Here is a 19,007-nt window from a genome sequence, read left to right as displayed (position 1 = left end):
AAACAAATATTTCTACGCGCCGCACGCCTGTATCGCCGCAACCGCTGTACTCACTTAGCGGTAGACTGCTCGAAAGGCATATTCGAAATATTTGGGTCCACGTTTTTAGCAAGATAAAAAAAATTATCCTTGTCAAAATATTCTAACTTGTACTCGACGGTTTAAAGATTTTAAAGCTATTTGTAGAATTGCAATTCATTTAGTAGTTTTTTAGAAAAAAAATCCCAAAAATCACTAATTAAGGCATTTTTTCAACAAAAAAATGCAAATAAGTCGAAAAAGAAGCATTTTTCGAAAAATTATCAATAAATAAAACACCTAAAAAGTGATACACCTAAAAAATTGATTCCGAAGCAATTCGGTGAAATTGCTTTTTTGTATAAGTTATTTGTTAATAACAATTGCCGGCCCACTTGTAAAAATAAAAAAAAAATACATTTCATCTTGGAAAAATATATAGAATCGAATAAAAAAGGTTTGGTGCATTAGAAATGCAAAAAGAATTGTAGTCGGTATATTCTGTTTCTAAACGTCTTTTGAGGGGTAAACCGCTCGCCTAATACGATTATACAATGTACAACAACTAAGTAGGCACGCCATCAGAATCTATACAGCTTGTGTCGACTTTAAAATAGGTTTTAACCGTAAAAGATAACTTAAGTTTTCTAATAGTTTAATAGTGTTTAGGGATTTATTATTTAAAACATAAAAAGCTAAAGCTAACAAAGTAAAAACTATTTAAAAAACTGCATTTATATAGTTTGAAATCAGTAAATACAAAACTATATGAGCATCAAGTTGCTTTATCAAATTTAAGATAATTTATAATCGCTTATTAATTTTCCGACCTCTCGTTTTCGTTCAGCAAAGATCAGCTGCACGATTCTTCATCGTTTAAGTCTACAACTACATCAGTCAATTCGTTCTCGTTCTCAGATGGATTGGTGTCTTCTGCTATCATGGGACAGCTACTGTCTGCTTCATCGTCGTTATTGTATTCTTCACTTTCTCTATGCACCAATACTTGTACTACTGTCGACTCACTATTCTGTCTATTTAGGGGTGGTCTTATTAGGTGGCTTTCCGGGGAGGCTTCCGTTACCAGGATACTTACATCCGTGCTAAAACTAATGTTAATATAATAAAATGTATTTAAAATCAACGAAGAAATGATACTTGGGGATCTATAGGACGCTATGGAAGAACAAATACGCCGAGAATAAAATTCGAAGATAAAGCATATGGTTAAATGGTTAAGCTATTCAGCTGAAATCAGAGCAATAGCATTGCCGACATAATTGATGAACAGAAATAAATTCAAATGAATTTAAAGTCACTAAAGGTCTAAAGCAAGGATGCTGTTTGTCACCGACACTCTTTAAAATATACGTCCAAGAAGCATTGAGGAATTGGAGAAATAAATGTAGATTTATGGGCATCGAAGTGGGACAAGAAACTCTGTATACATTGTTGTTTGCAGATGATCAGGTAGTGGTTGCAACCGATGAGGAAGATATAAATTATATGAATCGAAAATTATTTGAGGAATATGCCAAATGGGGGCTTACTGTAAACATAAGCAAAACAGAATATTTTAAAATTGGAGGAAATACCACAGATCTGAGGCTTGAAAACGCAGTCATAAAAGGCTGCAACCAGTATAAATATCTAGGAAGCATCATATCAGCAGATGGCAGAGTTAAGATAGATGTACAAAACCGAATAACCCAAGGGAAAAAATGCATCCGAATACTGAATTCCTTACTGTGGTCTAATAAAATAAAGATGCATACCAAACTTCGCGTATACAGAGCAATTGTAGAACCAATTACCACATATGGTGCCGAATGTTGGACGATGACAAAGAATAAACGAGATAAAGTAGACGTTGTGGAAATGGATTATCTTAGAAGGTCATGTCGAGTATCGAGAATGGAAAGAATCAGGAATGACGAAATACGAAACCGTACAGGAATTAGATACTCTTTCAGATAGAATACAAGGAAGTCAATTACAATGGTATGGTCACGTGATGAGAATGGAGGAGGAGCGGTGGCCAAAGAAAGCCTTAATGTATGTTCCGCCAGAAAGAAGGAAAAGGGGAAGACCACCAAATTCCTGGAGAAGAGAAATTACAAAAACAATGCAATCTAGAGGCTTAGAAGAGGGAGATTGGAGAGATAGGAAAAGATGGAGGCTGAAATGCGAGAAGCGGCAATCGCCGTAGGACCCCCGTTATATGATGATGAAATAAATTCAAATCACAGTTAGGGATAAGAAAAGAAACGAAGAAACATTAAGAGACAGAGAAGTAAAACATATGGAAGAATAAAACGAAAACGATATTGAAATCAGTACATCAGGGGATATGAAAGTAAAGATTATAAGAAGTGAGATAACGCTCGTTTTGCTACTTCCTGTGTTCGTAAAGAAAAATACTTAATGATGGTATAAAATTTGACCATTAACATCGTCGTACAATGTGGCTATTCATTTATAGTTCTGAAACGGCCGTCCTACTTTTTCTTAAACCTTTAAAAATTGGGGGTGTCATTTGATATAAATATTATTAGACAAGGCGGATCTGTTTTGAGGTAGATGTGAGAGGTGGCATTCGGATTTTTGTAGAAATGGTCGGTAACATTAATAAAAAATTAAAATATTTAAAAATTACCAAAATCATTGATTTTTTTCTATAACTTTTCTATCCTTGCTTATAACCTAAAAAAAATTCAATTCAGCTCTCACATCCAAATTTAGTCGATTTATTACAGATCCGCCATGGTCTATATCGTAGGGCTCTTGTTAGAGGTAATATGTTTGTAAGATAGTAAATAATATTATCTATACTAAATTTGAATAAGCGATGCAGAGGACGTAAATATTAGCACGTGTAGGCCTCTAACAGGACCGCATTTACGAATATATTTTCGTGTGGCCAGCAGGCCCGTTCCTATGGTAGTGAGCGCCTACGTGCAGGATTTTTTGTGCGCCCCCATATTATGTTTTTAAGATACCTATGTCATAACATGTTCTTGTGATATGATTGAAAATACGATATGAATGTAAAAAGAAAAATAAAACGAACCATGTTAAAAAAAGGTTTTATTTTCAAAATTAAATGAAGAAAAAATATTATTTTTTTTATTTTATTTTAAAACAATATTATGTAAGTTAACAGTAAGAAAGAAAACACTAAATTCGCAAATTAATAAGGCATTCTTCAATATAACATGAAACAATAACGGAAAGGAGATACTCTCAATGCAAAAAAACTTTATTAAATAAAGTTTATTTTAAGTAAATATAAAATATATACCAAGTGAAAAATAATTAAATAACAAATATTGGAATTACTACATGACACGTGGGGTTTTCACAGATGCAAGCTCATTAATCATTTCATTGTGATCAATTTCTTCACAAATTTTATTTTCAATTAAAATGACTGCCAAATCTGATAGCCTTTCTTGGCACATTGGCGTTCTTAAATAATTTTTTATGAGCTTTAGCTTTGAAAAACTCATATCGCCAGATGCCACCGAAATTGGAAGGGTCAGGAATATTCTCAAGGCTATAAATAGATTTGGAAACAAGGATTGTAAATTTTTCTTTGTTATATAATTTAAAATATCTATGGGCGAATCCGAAATTTTGCTAGAGTCTGTGATTGGGTTAAGAACTTTGTATGACAGAATTTCATTATGCAAATCAAGACCATCAATATCTTTGCATACGTTTCCTTCATGTTGAATTTGTAAAGCTAAATCCAAATCCATACATGATCTTTTGATCACATCAGAATCTAGATTTTGAAATTTACCCAAAAATCCAAATAAATCGTGGCACTTATGTATTCCCCCAGAGCGTCTTTGTAGGGATTAAATTGTTGTGTCCAAAATTTAAAAATAAAAATTCTTAAATTTATGTTTTGGATCGAATACTGTTTCATCTGTACCCTCATACGAAAATTAAAGCTTCGTCTTTCTTTGTCTTAATAATGGAAATGTTTGCTCTCCATCACTTTTTTCTGCTTCTGCTACAGCCTCATTCATGAAAATCTCGAAATGTTTGTCTGATCTTTTTCAGTGAAATAAATAATAAGATTTTTTTATTTCTGTATGGCATTCATTTAAAGTTGTATTTGGATTTTGGGCCATTTTACTTACTATATTACCTTTTGTTAACACATCATGCCAAATTATAATAGAAAAAATGAATTTGAACGTTTTAATTTTGTCTAATAGTGACCTTGCTGAATGTTTCGTGTTCATATCTCTTGAATTATCTTCCACTAAATCATGTAAACTTTTACAAATTTCGAGGAATTGAAACCTAAGAGGACGAATGGCTTTAACTCTGCTTTCCCATCGTGTTTCACTTGCTGATTTTAAAGTTAAGTTTGGTACATTCCTTTTTAAAATGTAACATCTGTAGGATGAAGCAGAAAAAAAATTGAACAACTCCTGAATAATTGAAAAAAAAACCTACAGTCTCATACGAAATTTTAGCTGCATCATTGACACTTAAATTAAAAGTGTGAGCTGAACAAGGCAAAAACATTGCCCTGGGATTAATTTTTAGAATTTGAGCTTGAAGGCCCACATGCTAGCCAGACATATTTGCCCCATTGTCATATTTGCCCCATTTGCCTCATGTCATCAAGGTTTATTACAAATTTTGATAATATTTCTTCTTTTAAAAAATTAAAGAGCCCTTCTCCTGTAGTATTTAAAACTTTGAAAAACACAGAAAGTGTTCTCTAATTTCGACTTCATATGGAGAACAATAAACAAAGCGAATTATGACCGTCAGCTGCTCAACATGGCTAGCATCTGGAGATTCATCCAAAATAATTAAGTAATATTTTGCTGTTCTGAGGCAACTCAGAATTTCTTTCTGAATATTTCTTGATAATAAATTAATTAATTCATTTTTGGAAGTGATTTCTCAGGTAATGAGGCATATTTCGGCACAACCCTTTAGACCTTCGAATATTGCTCAGGTGTTCCATCATAATTGGATCGAATTTAGCAATCATTTCAACTAATTTCAAAAAATTGCCATTATTAGTCTCATAAAGATTAGTACGGTCACCCCTAAAAGCTAAATTTTAGCCAGGTAAATACTGCACGCTGTTTTTCAATTTTATAATATTTTTGTTGCTCTTTATCAACAGTACATTCTTTACTCAAACACGGCGAGCGGCATTAGACGGCGCGTCGTGTGCTGACACTAATAAAATTGTAGGGTGGTAATTTAATTAGTAATTTTGGTATTATAATAGGGAATAGCAATCGGATGAAGTGATTGCTTTAGCGCTTACCGGGGAAATACTGAACACTGACTTTTTTGTTTTAGAACTGAGAATATTTTTGTAATGGTAACCAAATATTTGGCGCCCCTAAAATTTAGCGCCTACGTACGGGGCAATTATTGCATACCCACCAGGAACGGCCCTGGTGGCCAGAAGTATTATCTTGTAAAATACGAAATTTATATTTTAATCTTGCAAAAATGCGAGACTAAGAACCTGATTGCTTTAGTTCATATCTGACAATAGGAACCATTTATACAGGACGAAAAAAACCAAGAAATTATATTTTTATGTCAAAAACAGAGAAAAATTTTTATATACAGGGTGTTCAAAAAATATAAGTTTTATTTATAATTTTTGTTATAGTTGTTTGTACGATTCCAAAAAGTTTAAATATTGTAAAACGGTTAGTTTTTTTTTTTAATAAAAATACAAAGTGATTCATAATTTGTTTTAGTTCGGCGTAAATATATGGCAGAGATCGAGATCTCGGCTATTTTTAAACATTATTTTGATCAACTGGATAATATGTCACTATCATCAACGTTTATAACAAGTGGTTTAAAATGTGTTTCAATTATATTTTCGAGCCGCCACATTTCCTTTTCTACTTTTACTTGAACATATATATATATATATATATATATATATATATATATATATATATATATATATATATATATATATATATATATATATATATATATAAGGGATGAAATTGAGTTATAACATAGATTGATGGCATCTGAATTGGTTTTTTTTTCTGCACTATCATTTTTAACATTTGCCCAGATGAGTTCAAGGGGGTTTAACTCACAGTGATACAGAGGAATTCTCAATACCATTTTATTCTGGTATGGCATTTTTTCACGATTAAAAGAAGCTGTACTTTAAGCATATGTTGATCAAATTTTATATTTTTGGAACGGAGCCAATTCTGGATATTGCTTTTTAAGGTGCACTTGTTGGTATTTTCTCTATTTTACAAGAATGGTACGATGCGTTGTCAACAACAATGATATATTTGTCTTCTGATATTGGTAAAACATTGAAAATTTTCACCAATTTTCAAAAGATTGATCTGTCTCTGGATCTGATCATCTCTTCATGGTAATCACCAGACTCATTCGACTCAAATGCCCAGAGGGGTTTTTTAACAAACCCAATCTCGCTGCTAATGTGACAAATAATCTTTTAAATAATAAGTATTTTACCTTTTCCTAAAAATTTAAAGTATTTGTAAGTTTTGAGATTTGAAATATGTAGAATGTAATAAATTACTTGAAGGATTTTTTAATCCCGTTGTTAATCTATCCAAAAAAGTTTGTTTAGGAAATTTTACTGTGGTGTCTACCCATATTTTAGATTTTGTATGACCAGCGTTCAACCATGTCTCATCCAGATAATAAATTTTGCTCTTCTCTTTTCTATAAGTCCTTATCTGTTGAATCTATTTTCGTTGCCACACCACAATGTCGTCTTTGTATAATAAAAGGGAGTTTCTTCTCCTGCGTTGATATTGAAAATAAATTTTTTTTAATATTCTATAAAATGTGATTTTCGTCAAATTCGACAAATCAGGATCATCGTTCGCTTCCTTTAAAACATTATCTACGGTGGGCATTTTACTTCTCATAAAAATTTTTCTTAATCACCATATACAGATTGAACGAATTTAAAACGGAACATACGAAATCAATGTATTTCGGCTCAACTCCGCTCTAGGTGGTTGGCCAACAAAAGGTTGTCAAATAATTATATTATAAAAATCCAATACTTCAGCGGGCTGCTGGATTCTGAATTCTTTCAAGAACAAGTCAAAACTCCACCCAAATAGGTTGCCTAGAATCACTGAAAAAACTAGACTACACAAGCAGTTATTATGCTGTCAAACCACTTATCGCTTCCTTATAGTCCAAGAGATAGAGCCGAAATTTTGAACTTATCAGTAATATGACATTTCTCTATTGGAATATATTCATTGTAACTGGGTTAAGACTTTGCCTTACAGGCGGACGCCCCTCGTGGTACAGGGGGTGGCTATACAGGGATGAAGTTGTAATTTTTTTCGGAAAAATTAATGATCGATAATATGGCTGAAAATTTGCCCAGAGTAAGATCTTGGTATAACTAGACGAAATCCCAAAGGGCGGACGCGAGAGTGGATACATAAGGGGTGGCGGACAGGAATGAAATTGCAATTTTTTGGGGAAAAATTAACGATAAGTAATATGTCCGCTATTTTCATGGCTCATTATTTAGCCCCTAAAAACTCTAAATCCAAAAGAGCGGACAGCTGGGTTGGTACAGAGAGCCATAAAACGGGGTCAAATGTACCACTTGCCTGTGCATTTTAGGTCTCGGTAACAATTTTCAAACTGATTTTATTATGATATTTTTATACCGATTTATTTGAAAATATGTATGCTCACTTCTGTTACTATTCTGAGAAGCGTCAAGTAGAGTTTTCCTCAAAATTTTCCAAAAAAATTTCCGTAAATGAAAATTTTCGTAATTTTTTGAGGTAAAATCTAATTTATAGAATCCTTTCGATTTTCTGTAAGTTATACCATGATTTTTTTCCAAAAATTTTCAAACGATTTTTCCGATAAGAAAAAAAAATTAGAAAAACTTTTCTAAAACATTTGATAAAACCCTACGTGATCGTCTGAATCTTTTATAGAATATTTTGTAGTTTTAAAATTATATTATGATAATGTTTTTTTTTCAAACTAAAGTCATATTTACTTTACAAATCACATTTTTTTCTTAAATATAAATATTTTACGAATTAATTTTTAATTGAATAAATGTTTGATATTTGATATTTTATTAAATTAAAGTAATTTTATAATGTTAACTATTAAATATTTTTGGTATAACAAATAGTAATTTTACTTATTTTTTATTACAATAAAAAGGTTTTTAAATTTATATTGCATAAATAATGGTTGTTCAGATATAAGAAATATTTGATTTATTATTACATAATAATCAAATACAAAATATATTATTTCTATTTATCAATAGGTAAAATTTAATTTGTAGAATTCCTTTAACATTTTACAAATAATTATTAATAAAAATCAATTTAATAGTGGAATTATCAATTTTTTAAGTTTTGAAATTTACTTTGTACTTAGATATTTTCAATATTTTTTTTAACTTTCAAATTGATTGAATTTTTTTTTCATTAGTTAATTATAATTTTACAAATTCTGTTTGGACATTAATTTTGCATCATTATTATTTTAAAATATTAAAATAATAATGATGCGCGTTCCATTTAGATCAGTAATTCTAGACGCATGCGCTAAATGTAATAAGTATCAAGATGCTTTTATCCAACTTGGTGAAACTGACTTCGATTGTAATGAAGTTTTTGAAACCTTAGAAACTTTCATATGTCACTTATATGGAACAGGACTGACGAGAACAATTCCAAAAAGAAAAGTAAACGATGTCAGAGCCTTTTAAAAAAAAACTAAAAAAATTCGATGCTTCAAGCTTACCACCATGTCAAGATGAATTACACCAACATCTACTGCGAGCCCATTATATTTCAAATATTTGGCCAAATGCTCATAAAAAAGTACCAACAGAATTGATTGTTGAAGAACATGGTTGGGAGTTTGAAGATGAAACATATAAATTCAAATGGTTTAGTGGACCTCAGATGCCAGAATCAATTCAAGAAGTAGTAATTGAAAATGAAGCAGATAATGAATGTGATATTATTGAAAGTAAAAGTGACGAAGATGATGAATGTGATGACATCAGTGAGAGTGAGAAAAATGACGAAATTTTTAAAGTTTTTCTAAATTTTTTTTTCTTATCGGAAAAATCGTTTGAAAATTTTTGGAAAAATTCATGGTATAACTGACAAAAAATTGAAAGGATTCTATAAATTAGATTTTACCTCAAAAAATTACGAAAATTTTCATTTACGGAAATTTTTTTGGAAAATTTTGAGGAAAACTCTGCTTGACGCTTCTCAGAATAGTAATAGAAGTGAGCATACATATTTTCAAATAAATCGGTATAAAAATATCATAATAAAATCAGTTTGAAAAATTGTTACCGAGACCTAAAATGCGCAGGCAAGTGGTACATTTGACCCCATTTTATGGCTCTCTGTACCAACCCAGCTATCCGCTCTTTTGGATTTAGAGTTTTTAGGGGCTAAATAATGAGCCATGAAAATGGCGGACATATTACTTATCGTTAATTTTTCCCCAAAAAATTGCAATTTTATCCCTGTCCGCCACCCCTTATGTATCCACTCTCGCGTCCGCCCTTTGGGATTTCGTCTAGTTATACCAAGATCTTACTCTGGGCAAATTTTCAGCCATATTATCGATCGTTAATTTTTCCGAAAAAAATTACAACTTCATCCCTGTATAGCCACCCCCTGTACCACGAGGGGCGTCCGCCTGTAAGGCAAAGTCTTAACCCAGTTACAATGAATATATTCCAATAGAGAAATGTCATATTACTGATCAGTTCAAAATTTCGGCTCTATCTCTCCGACTATTAGGCAAGCTCCTCTTTCCTTTAAAGGAGACAGATAGTTGAACGATATTTTATACAATGTCTATCACCGGGTATGTATTTATTTTTGTCCAAGTTTTATATGGTCCACTATTTTAAATGCAGTTCAAACAGACATATATTAAATTTAATGTTCCGTTTTAAATTCGTTCAATCACACTTTCATCACAAACTCCAACTCGCCACTTTTTTTACGATAACTCCCACCACTAAAGTGGGATTTTCTATTGTTTCTTATTTAAAATCATTTTAAATTATTTCTTTTATTTTAGCGCTAAGAAAACTTCTTGTAGTTCGTTTTCGAGAAGGTCTCCATGTATTTTCAACTAATTTATGAGCAGAATCAGTAGACGACATTTTTGTTTTCAACAACAGTAATCACGTGTACAGTTTAAAGTCGTTATACAGATGCAAGTAGTTTACTTGATAAACAAGGAAATATTATAGTCAATGAACAAGACAGATTAGAGAGGTGGAAAAAATATTTTAAGGAGCTGTTTGGTGACGATAGAACAGAAATTTAAATCAAAAACATATTGACAGGTCCAAATATAACACTCGATGAAGTGGAAAGAGCTATAAAGCTATCAAAGAATAGGAAAGCAACCGGTCCAGATGAAATTCAAAGTGAAATAATCAAACTGCTCGACGATAAGGGTAAACATGCTCTTCTAAGCCTCTTTAATAAAATATACGAAACAGGACATATTATATCAACAGTCTGGCTACTGTCAACATTTGTAATGATACCGAAAAAAATAAATGCCAAACAGTGTGGGGATCATCGCACTATCAGTCTGATGAGTCATGTACTGAAAATTTTCCTAAGAATACTGCACTCGAGAATTTACAACAAAATAGAAGTACAACTAAGTGAAACACAATTTGGTTTCAGAAACAACCTCGGAACTAGAGAAGCACTCTTTAGTTTGCAGGTCATGGTTCAAATATGTAGTGATATAGAACAATCAGTATATATGTATTTTATCGACTTCGAAAAGGCCTTTGACCGAGTAAACCATGACAAACTTATAGGTGTCTTGCAACAGTTGGGAATTGATGACCGAGACCTCCGTATTATCAAAAATTTGTATTGGCATCAATGTGCAAACTTACGAGCTGGACACAAAACGACGAAAGCAGTGGAAATACGACGTGGAGTGATGCACGGATGTATTCTATCGCCTCTGCTTTTTAATATCTACTCCGAATTTATTTTTAAAGAAGCCTTAGTTGAAGATCATCATTCAATCTTCGCTTATCCACTGCTGGACATAGATCTCCCTCATAATTTTCCATCTATTTCGATCTTGTGCCTCTTGCATCCAATTCCTATGACAACGTTTTAGATCGTCAGTCCAACGTGTTGGTGGACGACCTCTGCTTCGGTAGGCATCATCTCTTGGTCTCCATTCCAGTATCCGCTTTGTCCATCTATTATCTGTCATTCGAGCCAAGTGACCTGCCCAGTTCCATTTCAGTGTTGCTACTCTCTCTACTGCATCAGCCACTCCTGTTCTTTGTCGTAGCTGGCGATTTGGGATCTTGTTAGTTGAAGATACAGGCATTAAAATCAACGGAATTAATGTCAACAATCTCAGATATGCAGACTACAGGGTACTTATTGCCTCCAATGAAGAAGACCTGCAACGACTTATAAACAGAATAACCGAAGCATGTGATGACTATGGGCTAAAACTTAATACTTCTAAGACAAAACTTATGGTTGTCAGCAAAACGGAATTACAACCAACGAACATCAGAGCGTATGGAATAGAGTTAGAAAGAATCCTCAATATTACCTACTTGGGTGCAAACATTAACGATAACCGGGGTATAAATAAAGAAATAAGAATACGCGTTGAAAAAGCCAGAGCCGCCTTCTATAAATTAAAGAAAATTCTAATTAATAGAGATATTACGTTAAACCTTAAAGTCAGATTAATACGCCGCTACATATTCTCCACATTGCTGTATGGTATGGAGAGCTGGACCCTTATAGAGACAATCATGAAAAAATTAGAGGCCTTTGAGATGTGGATTTATCGATGAGTATTGCGGATAAGTTGGGTTGATCAAATAAGAAATGAAATAGTTTTACAGCGAATGAAAAAGAGTACAGAAATAACAATAACAAAAGTTACAATATTTCGGTCATGTAATGAGACATCCAGAGAGGTATAACCTTCTACACCTCATAATACAGGGTAAGATCGCCGGAAGGAGAGGCTCAGGCCGACGAAGAACATCCTGGCTCCGAAATCTCCGAGAATGGTATCAAGAGACCACCGCTAATTTATTTAGAGCCGCCGTAAACAAAGTTTTATTACTACCAATATGATCGCCAACGGTCGATAATCAGACAGGGTACTGAAAGAAGAAGAAGATACAGATAAAAATAAATACTTAAGTAGTTTTAAAAAAATTATAATAATTAATTATTACTAGTTCAATATTAGCAGCATAAACATGAATAATTGTCCTTTAATGATCAAAACGACAAAATTACACTACTTATAAATCCATTCAAAATACACTTTAATACCAAAATAGTAAATCTGGTCCGAACCTGTATCAGTTTCCGACGACATCGAGTAGCAATTTTCCAGCAAAATAGAAATGGATATTTCGCTTAGTTTTGAATACTCTCGGACAATCGTTACTTGGATAATCGTTTAAATTATTCATTAATTTAATTAATATAATTATTTTTTCACTAACTATGTATTCAGTTATTACAATGATTTATATAATATGCAATAAAAACTAATAATCAAGAAAAGAGAAAAATTGATAAGGTGATCTTAATAATATACTGTTATTATCGGAACGAGTAAATAAATTTTAAACATCTTTCATAATTAAAATACAATTTTATCGTTGTTTACACGCCCTGCATCGCTTATTGAAATTTAGTATAGTCCAAAAAAAGTTTTTGTAGTTCAGCATTATTATTGCTCATAAGGTTTATGTAAACAAAGAGAGCATTAAATTCATGCGCGAACAATGTTAGGAGCGCTTCAGTAAATAGGAATTTATGCCTAACTAATCTAGGCTTTAATATGATTGTACTGAATGGGGTATGGAAAAAGTTAAAACTGAGAAACTGACAAAGATATTAGTAAACTATGATACAAATCTCCTTACCTTGTACACTTTTCGGACTGAGTTCTCTGGCATCCACCAGTCATAGAGGTTGGTCGGGATTTCACCGAACCAGCCCTTTTCCTGCGAATTACGCTACCTCTTTTTGGTTTCGGTTCCTCGGCAGCAACAGGATGAAGTGTTTGGGAGGCTTTTAATTCTTTATGCCCTAGAAGGGGAGAAGTTTTTTCATCGGGCTTTTCTACGGCATCTTGATGACGCAGAAAGAATGGAAAACTGTAAATGCTCCTACGACGATTCTGTGATGACGGCATGGGAGTTATTGGGGTTGTACCTACAAAAAAGTGTAAAATTTATATTCGTTAATTACTAATTGGAAAACTCTGATACAATCTTGAGAGCTGCTCTTTAAATTGCATCATTTCTTTCATTCTTTATTCATAAATATTTTCTACGTTGCACAAATCGGTCATTTTTCATTCTTATATATCTTAATAATTTGAGCAACAAAGAAATAGAAAAGACTCTATTCTTCTTGAAAACTAACTATAATTTTACTAAAGAAGAACTATTAATAATAAACTGATTAAGACCAGAAACAAACATATCTCAGAGTATTTTCGCCAGAGTAAATGAGTAGTACAAATCAGATTTCTACCTAGTTACATCTGATCTGTAGTTTAATAAGTAATGCATAGATGGCTCTGATATCGGAACGTTTACTCAACTTGTAAATATTGTAGTGGTACAACATTTGTACCAGTGGATTCTAGTGTGCTTCTTTGTTGCAATTAGCACGTGGCTGAATGTATTTTGTTATTTTTTCTTCAAATTCCGAGATTGAAAGGGACTCAGATGCTGAGGATGTAGTAGAACCTGACACACCATCAGAAAGATCTTCTGTCTAGAATACTGCCGTCTACTATCTGGAAGTGGTACAGCCAAAATAGATATAGTAACTAACTACAAGTCTCTACGTAGAAAACGTAAAAATTCTACAATTTACGACTCTTTAGATAGAGCATGAGGATTCAGATGATTCTGTAGCAGGCAGAGATTACCAGCCCGAAAAACCCTCTCAAAACAAAAATATGAATACTTCATCATCAAGTGAACATGAAGCAACTTTTAATGTTTCCAATGATTTTAAGGGGTGGTCTAAAGAACCAAGAATATTTATTGAATTTAAACATTGTAATTATGCAGAAATCCTTAGATTTGTCCTTCGAAGAATTAAAAGTTTACATAGAAATTTGAATTCTTAATGGGATTATGGGATTTAATTAATTTAATTAATCTATCAAAAATACTAGTCTGTAGATCCAAATTTTCATAATGAAAGGATTACTAATATTTTCCCTCTAAAGAGATTTCTTCAAATATTACCAACAAATGCCAGCCAGAGGAACTCGGGAATTTTACAAAGTGAGACCTCTTATTCAAAAATAAAAAAAAAACCTTTATTGAATCTTTTTCTCCGAGCAGAAATGTTTTAATTGATGAAAGTATGGTTGCCTTTAAAGGAAGGACTACTTTGAAACAGTACATGCCAATGAAACCAATTGGCATAAAAAATATAATTTGGGCCATGGCATGTGCTGAAACAGGTTATCTCATCAATTTTGAGGTATATCAAAGTAGAGAACCTGAATGACTAACGAACATACTCTAGGGGAGAGAGTTATACTAAATTTAATTACGAGTGTCCATGCTTTGTGGATAAAATTTATTGCATCTAATAAAGTAACAGGGGCTTCATTACGGTTTCCACATTATTTAGGATCCGCTTATCTAAAAGTTTTCTGTAGTGAACTTTAAGGGACCTTATGATGCCCTTATCCATCGGTTGCAAAACAGATTTGCAATTTGGCGACAAAAAAAAAACTCTGCTGTCATCCACGATTTTTATTATATTTATGTGACAGGAAGCTTATACACACCTCTGAAACATCGTGGTTTTTAAGATTTCCCAATGACGACTAACTTCCTTTTTTCGGAACCGGAGATGTTGGCACACGCGAGTACAGTTACCCTTTCTTTGATAACTTGCTACCTATACAACGTTCATTTTTGAACTTGGAGGTCTTATCTGGAGTAAGTTTAAAAAAAGTCCCAGCTCGTCGGCATTGAAAACATTATCATCACTGTAATTGGATAAATTTCTGTAAGAAATGTATCCAAGTGTCGCTACGTCACTGGTAGCAATTACTTACAAGTCTTAAATTCTACCTAGGTAAATTCTCCAGCTAATTCTCATGAAAGCCGAAAATGCATTCCAAAGATATTATTACTCACAGATTAACTTTCTCCGACCAATTTCCAAAATTTCTTATCTAAAAGGGTTCAAAAGGTGAGTTTTACCTACCTCTGTATAGAAATATCGAAGTTGTCCCCCGTCCCCCGAAAATCCCTTGCAATAGTCAGGCATTGCAATAAGAATTTTAAGTATTTCAGTATAAAATTGTCGCTTAGCTGAGCTGGTCGCTTCTTGTTTAGAGTTTAACTCTCGCATTTTAGTTATTGTTACATAGCTTATAGTTAAAAGCTGAACGCTCATTATTAATCAAGTATATTCATATTGAAGAAAACGTCCTTAGTTGAAGTGATAATTATTAGTAACATTTTAATCTGTACCAGTGCTAGTGTAGTGTGTCGCGGACTAGTGTATGGACAGTGATCGGCTGTTTTTAATAAAAGAACTTGTGCTAAAACTTTGGCTAGATATTAATTTAGTTGTAGTAACATTCAATTATTAAACTACATATTGTTTTAACTGATTGTGTTCTTATTTCCCACGCCAGTGGGTGGTCCTTCGATTTGGAAGTAATTAAATGACTTAGTACGCTCTAAATGGTAGGAAGATCGCCATCCTAATTTGTTGGATAAATGTCCGTTTGATTCTACCAGTAATTTTGTCTTATTATAGACCATGACTTCAATCAGTTGTCGGTGACTTTTTTGGAAACACTCTTCGATCCCCACAAATTTTTCCACACGTAATTTCGTGCCTGGCCTTAAAACGGATCATCCACTTACCCGATGCTTTAAAATTCTCATCCTAGCGTCACCTAGCGCCTGCAAAAACTGTGTTGCTTTTTCTTGAAGCAGTGGTCCACTTATTGGAACATTCGCATCCCTGTATACGGTAAACTATTTGACCATTGCAGTATCGAATTCTTTCTTAGTTGCGGCACGTAGTTTTTTCGATTAACCGGAAAAAGACGAACCTGCTTCGAAAATCTTGTGTTTATTTTTGAGCATGGTAGATAGAGTGGAACTTGAAATTCCTCTTTCACGACAAACTTCTGGTTTCTTCTTACCATTCTTAACATCTTTAATGATGTTAATTTTTTCTTCTAAAGTAGATGCTTTTCTTTTAGAAGTCATAGTGTGTAATCTATGTGACTATGATATCTACAACACAACATTCGCGAAAGAAGCGAAAGCACAATTAGGAAACAAACGATTAAACATCTACGACAATTGTGAAATGAAATTCTGGTGAAATTTGTTTCATTTGTCATGTTTTTAAGCCTCTTTATGTCGTTTATTAGGTACGAACGGTCATGCCCCTACACTGACACTTGTGAACCATAGATTGTAAATTTCCAACAACACAACATCAGTCGGTAGATTAAACAGAAGAAGTTTATTGCGGGCGGCAGTTAAAAAGCGTGAAAAAACACGTTATAACAAGTATACTATATATATATATATATATATATATATATATATATATATATATATATATATATATATATACATAGCTGGTATTAGTCTTTGGTTTATTTTAGTGGTGTTTCGTTTGATTGACCTCTTCATTTTCCGTAATTTTTGAATAAATTATATCTCCCGTTCGAAGACGTTTCCAAAATCTATAATACGATATGAACAGTTTTCCTAGATATTTTCAAGAGAACATTTAATTAATTTACAGCAAAAACAAGCTGTAAAAGAACTTACCGGATTCTGGCGTAGCTTCGCTAACCTTGATGCTAACATCGGCGGCGTCGCGCGTCAAATCCAACTCCTCGGGGGACATGTTGGTGGCGCTGGAGAGCAACAGCAACGGTAAATTCAGCCAAGGGCCGCCTAGCTCGCTGAGATCACTAGCGTCGGACGCCCTAGAGGACTTGCGAGAGGAGGCGCGACTCCCTCGATGCACATGCAAAAAGGCCGATAAACGCCCTTGCCAACCGGTACCAGGTGATGATGTTTGCGTTGTTTCATCTTCCAGTTCTCTTTCTCGTTCTTTCTTACGCCTAAACAATAGAAACAAAAAGTTAGTTAGAAAAGTTTATAAGTAGAATATTGAAAAGGTATTAATACAATATTAACATTATACAATACAATTATACAATATTAACAAAACATAATTTGACTTCTGTTGTATAACACAGCTTAATGATGGCCCCACTATTTCTCCCACTGTATTAAGGTTTTAACCCTTAAGTATTAACATCAAAAATAGTTTTAAGATATAATATAAATGACCCATATTTATTATAAAGATTATTGTTTAATATTCAAATATTCATTGACCTGGGTTAAATGTATTGGCGGCCGACAGTGCCAGCTATACGTTAACATTATTATTAAACAACCTTAAAGTTGACATTGAGTATTGTTATATTGAGACTAGTCATATAGGGAAGTAGCTACGCCTTTATTATTGACGTAGTTCCAAGCTTTGTGGTGATTTTTAAAGTGTTCAAAAATATCCCTGTCTAAATTTCCTTGTTTGTCAATCTAATGTTGACACATATTTGTAAAACATACCTTTATTGAATATTGCGATATAACGTAAAAAATGATCACAGTAAACGCTTTTCGAAAGAAATGGAACATGATATCTACGGTCTGCAAAAGAAAATATGGCGCTTTATAAGAGGTCAAAGAACGGAAGTAAAGGAACTAATAGAACCAAAACACAGAAAAGGATACGTGGATTGACTACCTAAAAAGCTCTATGCAGAGGAAGGACAAACGACGCTAGAACTGAAAAGTCCAGAAATTATCACAAATGAAGAACTTAATATGAATGTATAGGAAGTTCAGAAAATACTTGAAAAGCTGAAGAACAGAAAAGCAGCAGGTAAAGACAGGATACCAAACGAATTACTGAAATACTGTGGAGCAGCTTTGACAAAACAATTAACAACATAAATTAATAAAATTATAAAACACAATAAAATACCGGAAGAACAACAGGGTTTTCGTAGTGAAAGATCAGGTACAAAGATCGTGTACAGATGCAATATTCGTTATAAAAAATAATTACTGAGAAATCACTAGAGTATAATAGACCAGCATTTCTGTGTCTGATTCGTTTGACAAAGAAAGCGTTTGACAGAGTAAGACTCAAATATTTAATCCATCTTCTGTATAATAGAGAAGTTCCCCTAAACATTATAAAAACCATCGAAAACATCTACAAAAATAACAAAATGGAAGCCAGAGATGGACAACTTACATAACCTATAGAAACAGGCAGCGGAATAAGACAAGGGGATTCATTGAGTACCATGCTCTTCAATATAATAATGCATGAAATCATTAAAAGCGTTAACAAAGGAAGATGATACAGAATGGGAAACAAAGAAATAAAAATACTCTTTTACGCAGACGACGCAATATTGATAGCCCAAGATGAAGATAGTTTGCAAAGACTGGTCCACAAATTTAACATAAGAGCAAAAGAATTTAAAATGACAATCTCATCTCAGAAAACTAAAACAAGAGTAGTCAGCAAAGAACCAACCAGATGTAAAATAGAAATTAATGGCATCAGTATTGAACAAGTAATGGAAATAAAATACCTGGGCATTACACTGTCCAGCTATGGAGACCTGGACAAAGAAGTGAGAAATCATGTACAAAAAGCAAATAGACTGGCAGGATACCTTATTAACGCTATATGGCGAAACAGACACATTAACACTAAGATGAGGTCAAGAATTTGTAAAGCCAGTGTAAGACCAATAATGACATATGACTCAGAAACAAGACCCGACACAGCCACAACGCAAAGGCT

At 33.1% G+C, this 19,007-nt stretch overlaps 1 protein-coding gene across 2 annotated transcripts in view; it reads right to left on the bottom strand.

The window, feature by feature from the left end:
• Window positions 1-514: 514 nt before the first annotated feature.
• LOC140442012 (sodium channel protein 60E-like) overlaps window positions 515-19,007 on the bottom strand; it is a 285,972-nt gene continuing 267,479 nt past the window's right edge. The window contains exons 29-31 of one of the 2 annotated variants that reach the window (XM_072533045.1): window positions 16,937-17,235; window positions 13,016-13,307; window positions 515-1,127 (exon numbers count right to left, since the gene is read on the bottom strand). In XM_072533045.1, the coding sequence (XP_072389146.1) occupies window positions 872-1,127; window positions 13,016-13,307; window positions 16,937-17,235 (847 nt within the window). In that variant the 3' untranslated portion in view covers window positions 515-871. The remainder of the gene's footprint in view (window positions 1,128-13,015; window positions 13,308-16,936; window positions 17,236-19,007) is intronic. The other variant, XM_072533046.1, reaches the window with a different exon arrangement.

The sequence above is a fragment of the Diabrotica undecimpunctata genome, chromosome 5 (genome assembly GCF_040954645.1).
Source record: "Diabrotica undecimpunctata isolate CICGRU chromosome 5, icDiaUnde3, whole genome shotgun sequence".
Classification (NCBI taxonomy): Eukaryota; Metazoa; Arthropoda; class Insecta; order Coleoptera; family Chrysomelidae; genus Diabrotica; species Diabrotica undecimpunctata.
The sequence above is the reverse complement of the archived record's forward strand: the minus strand, read 5'-3'. Positions and strand labels throughout refer to the sequence as shown.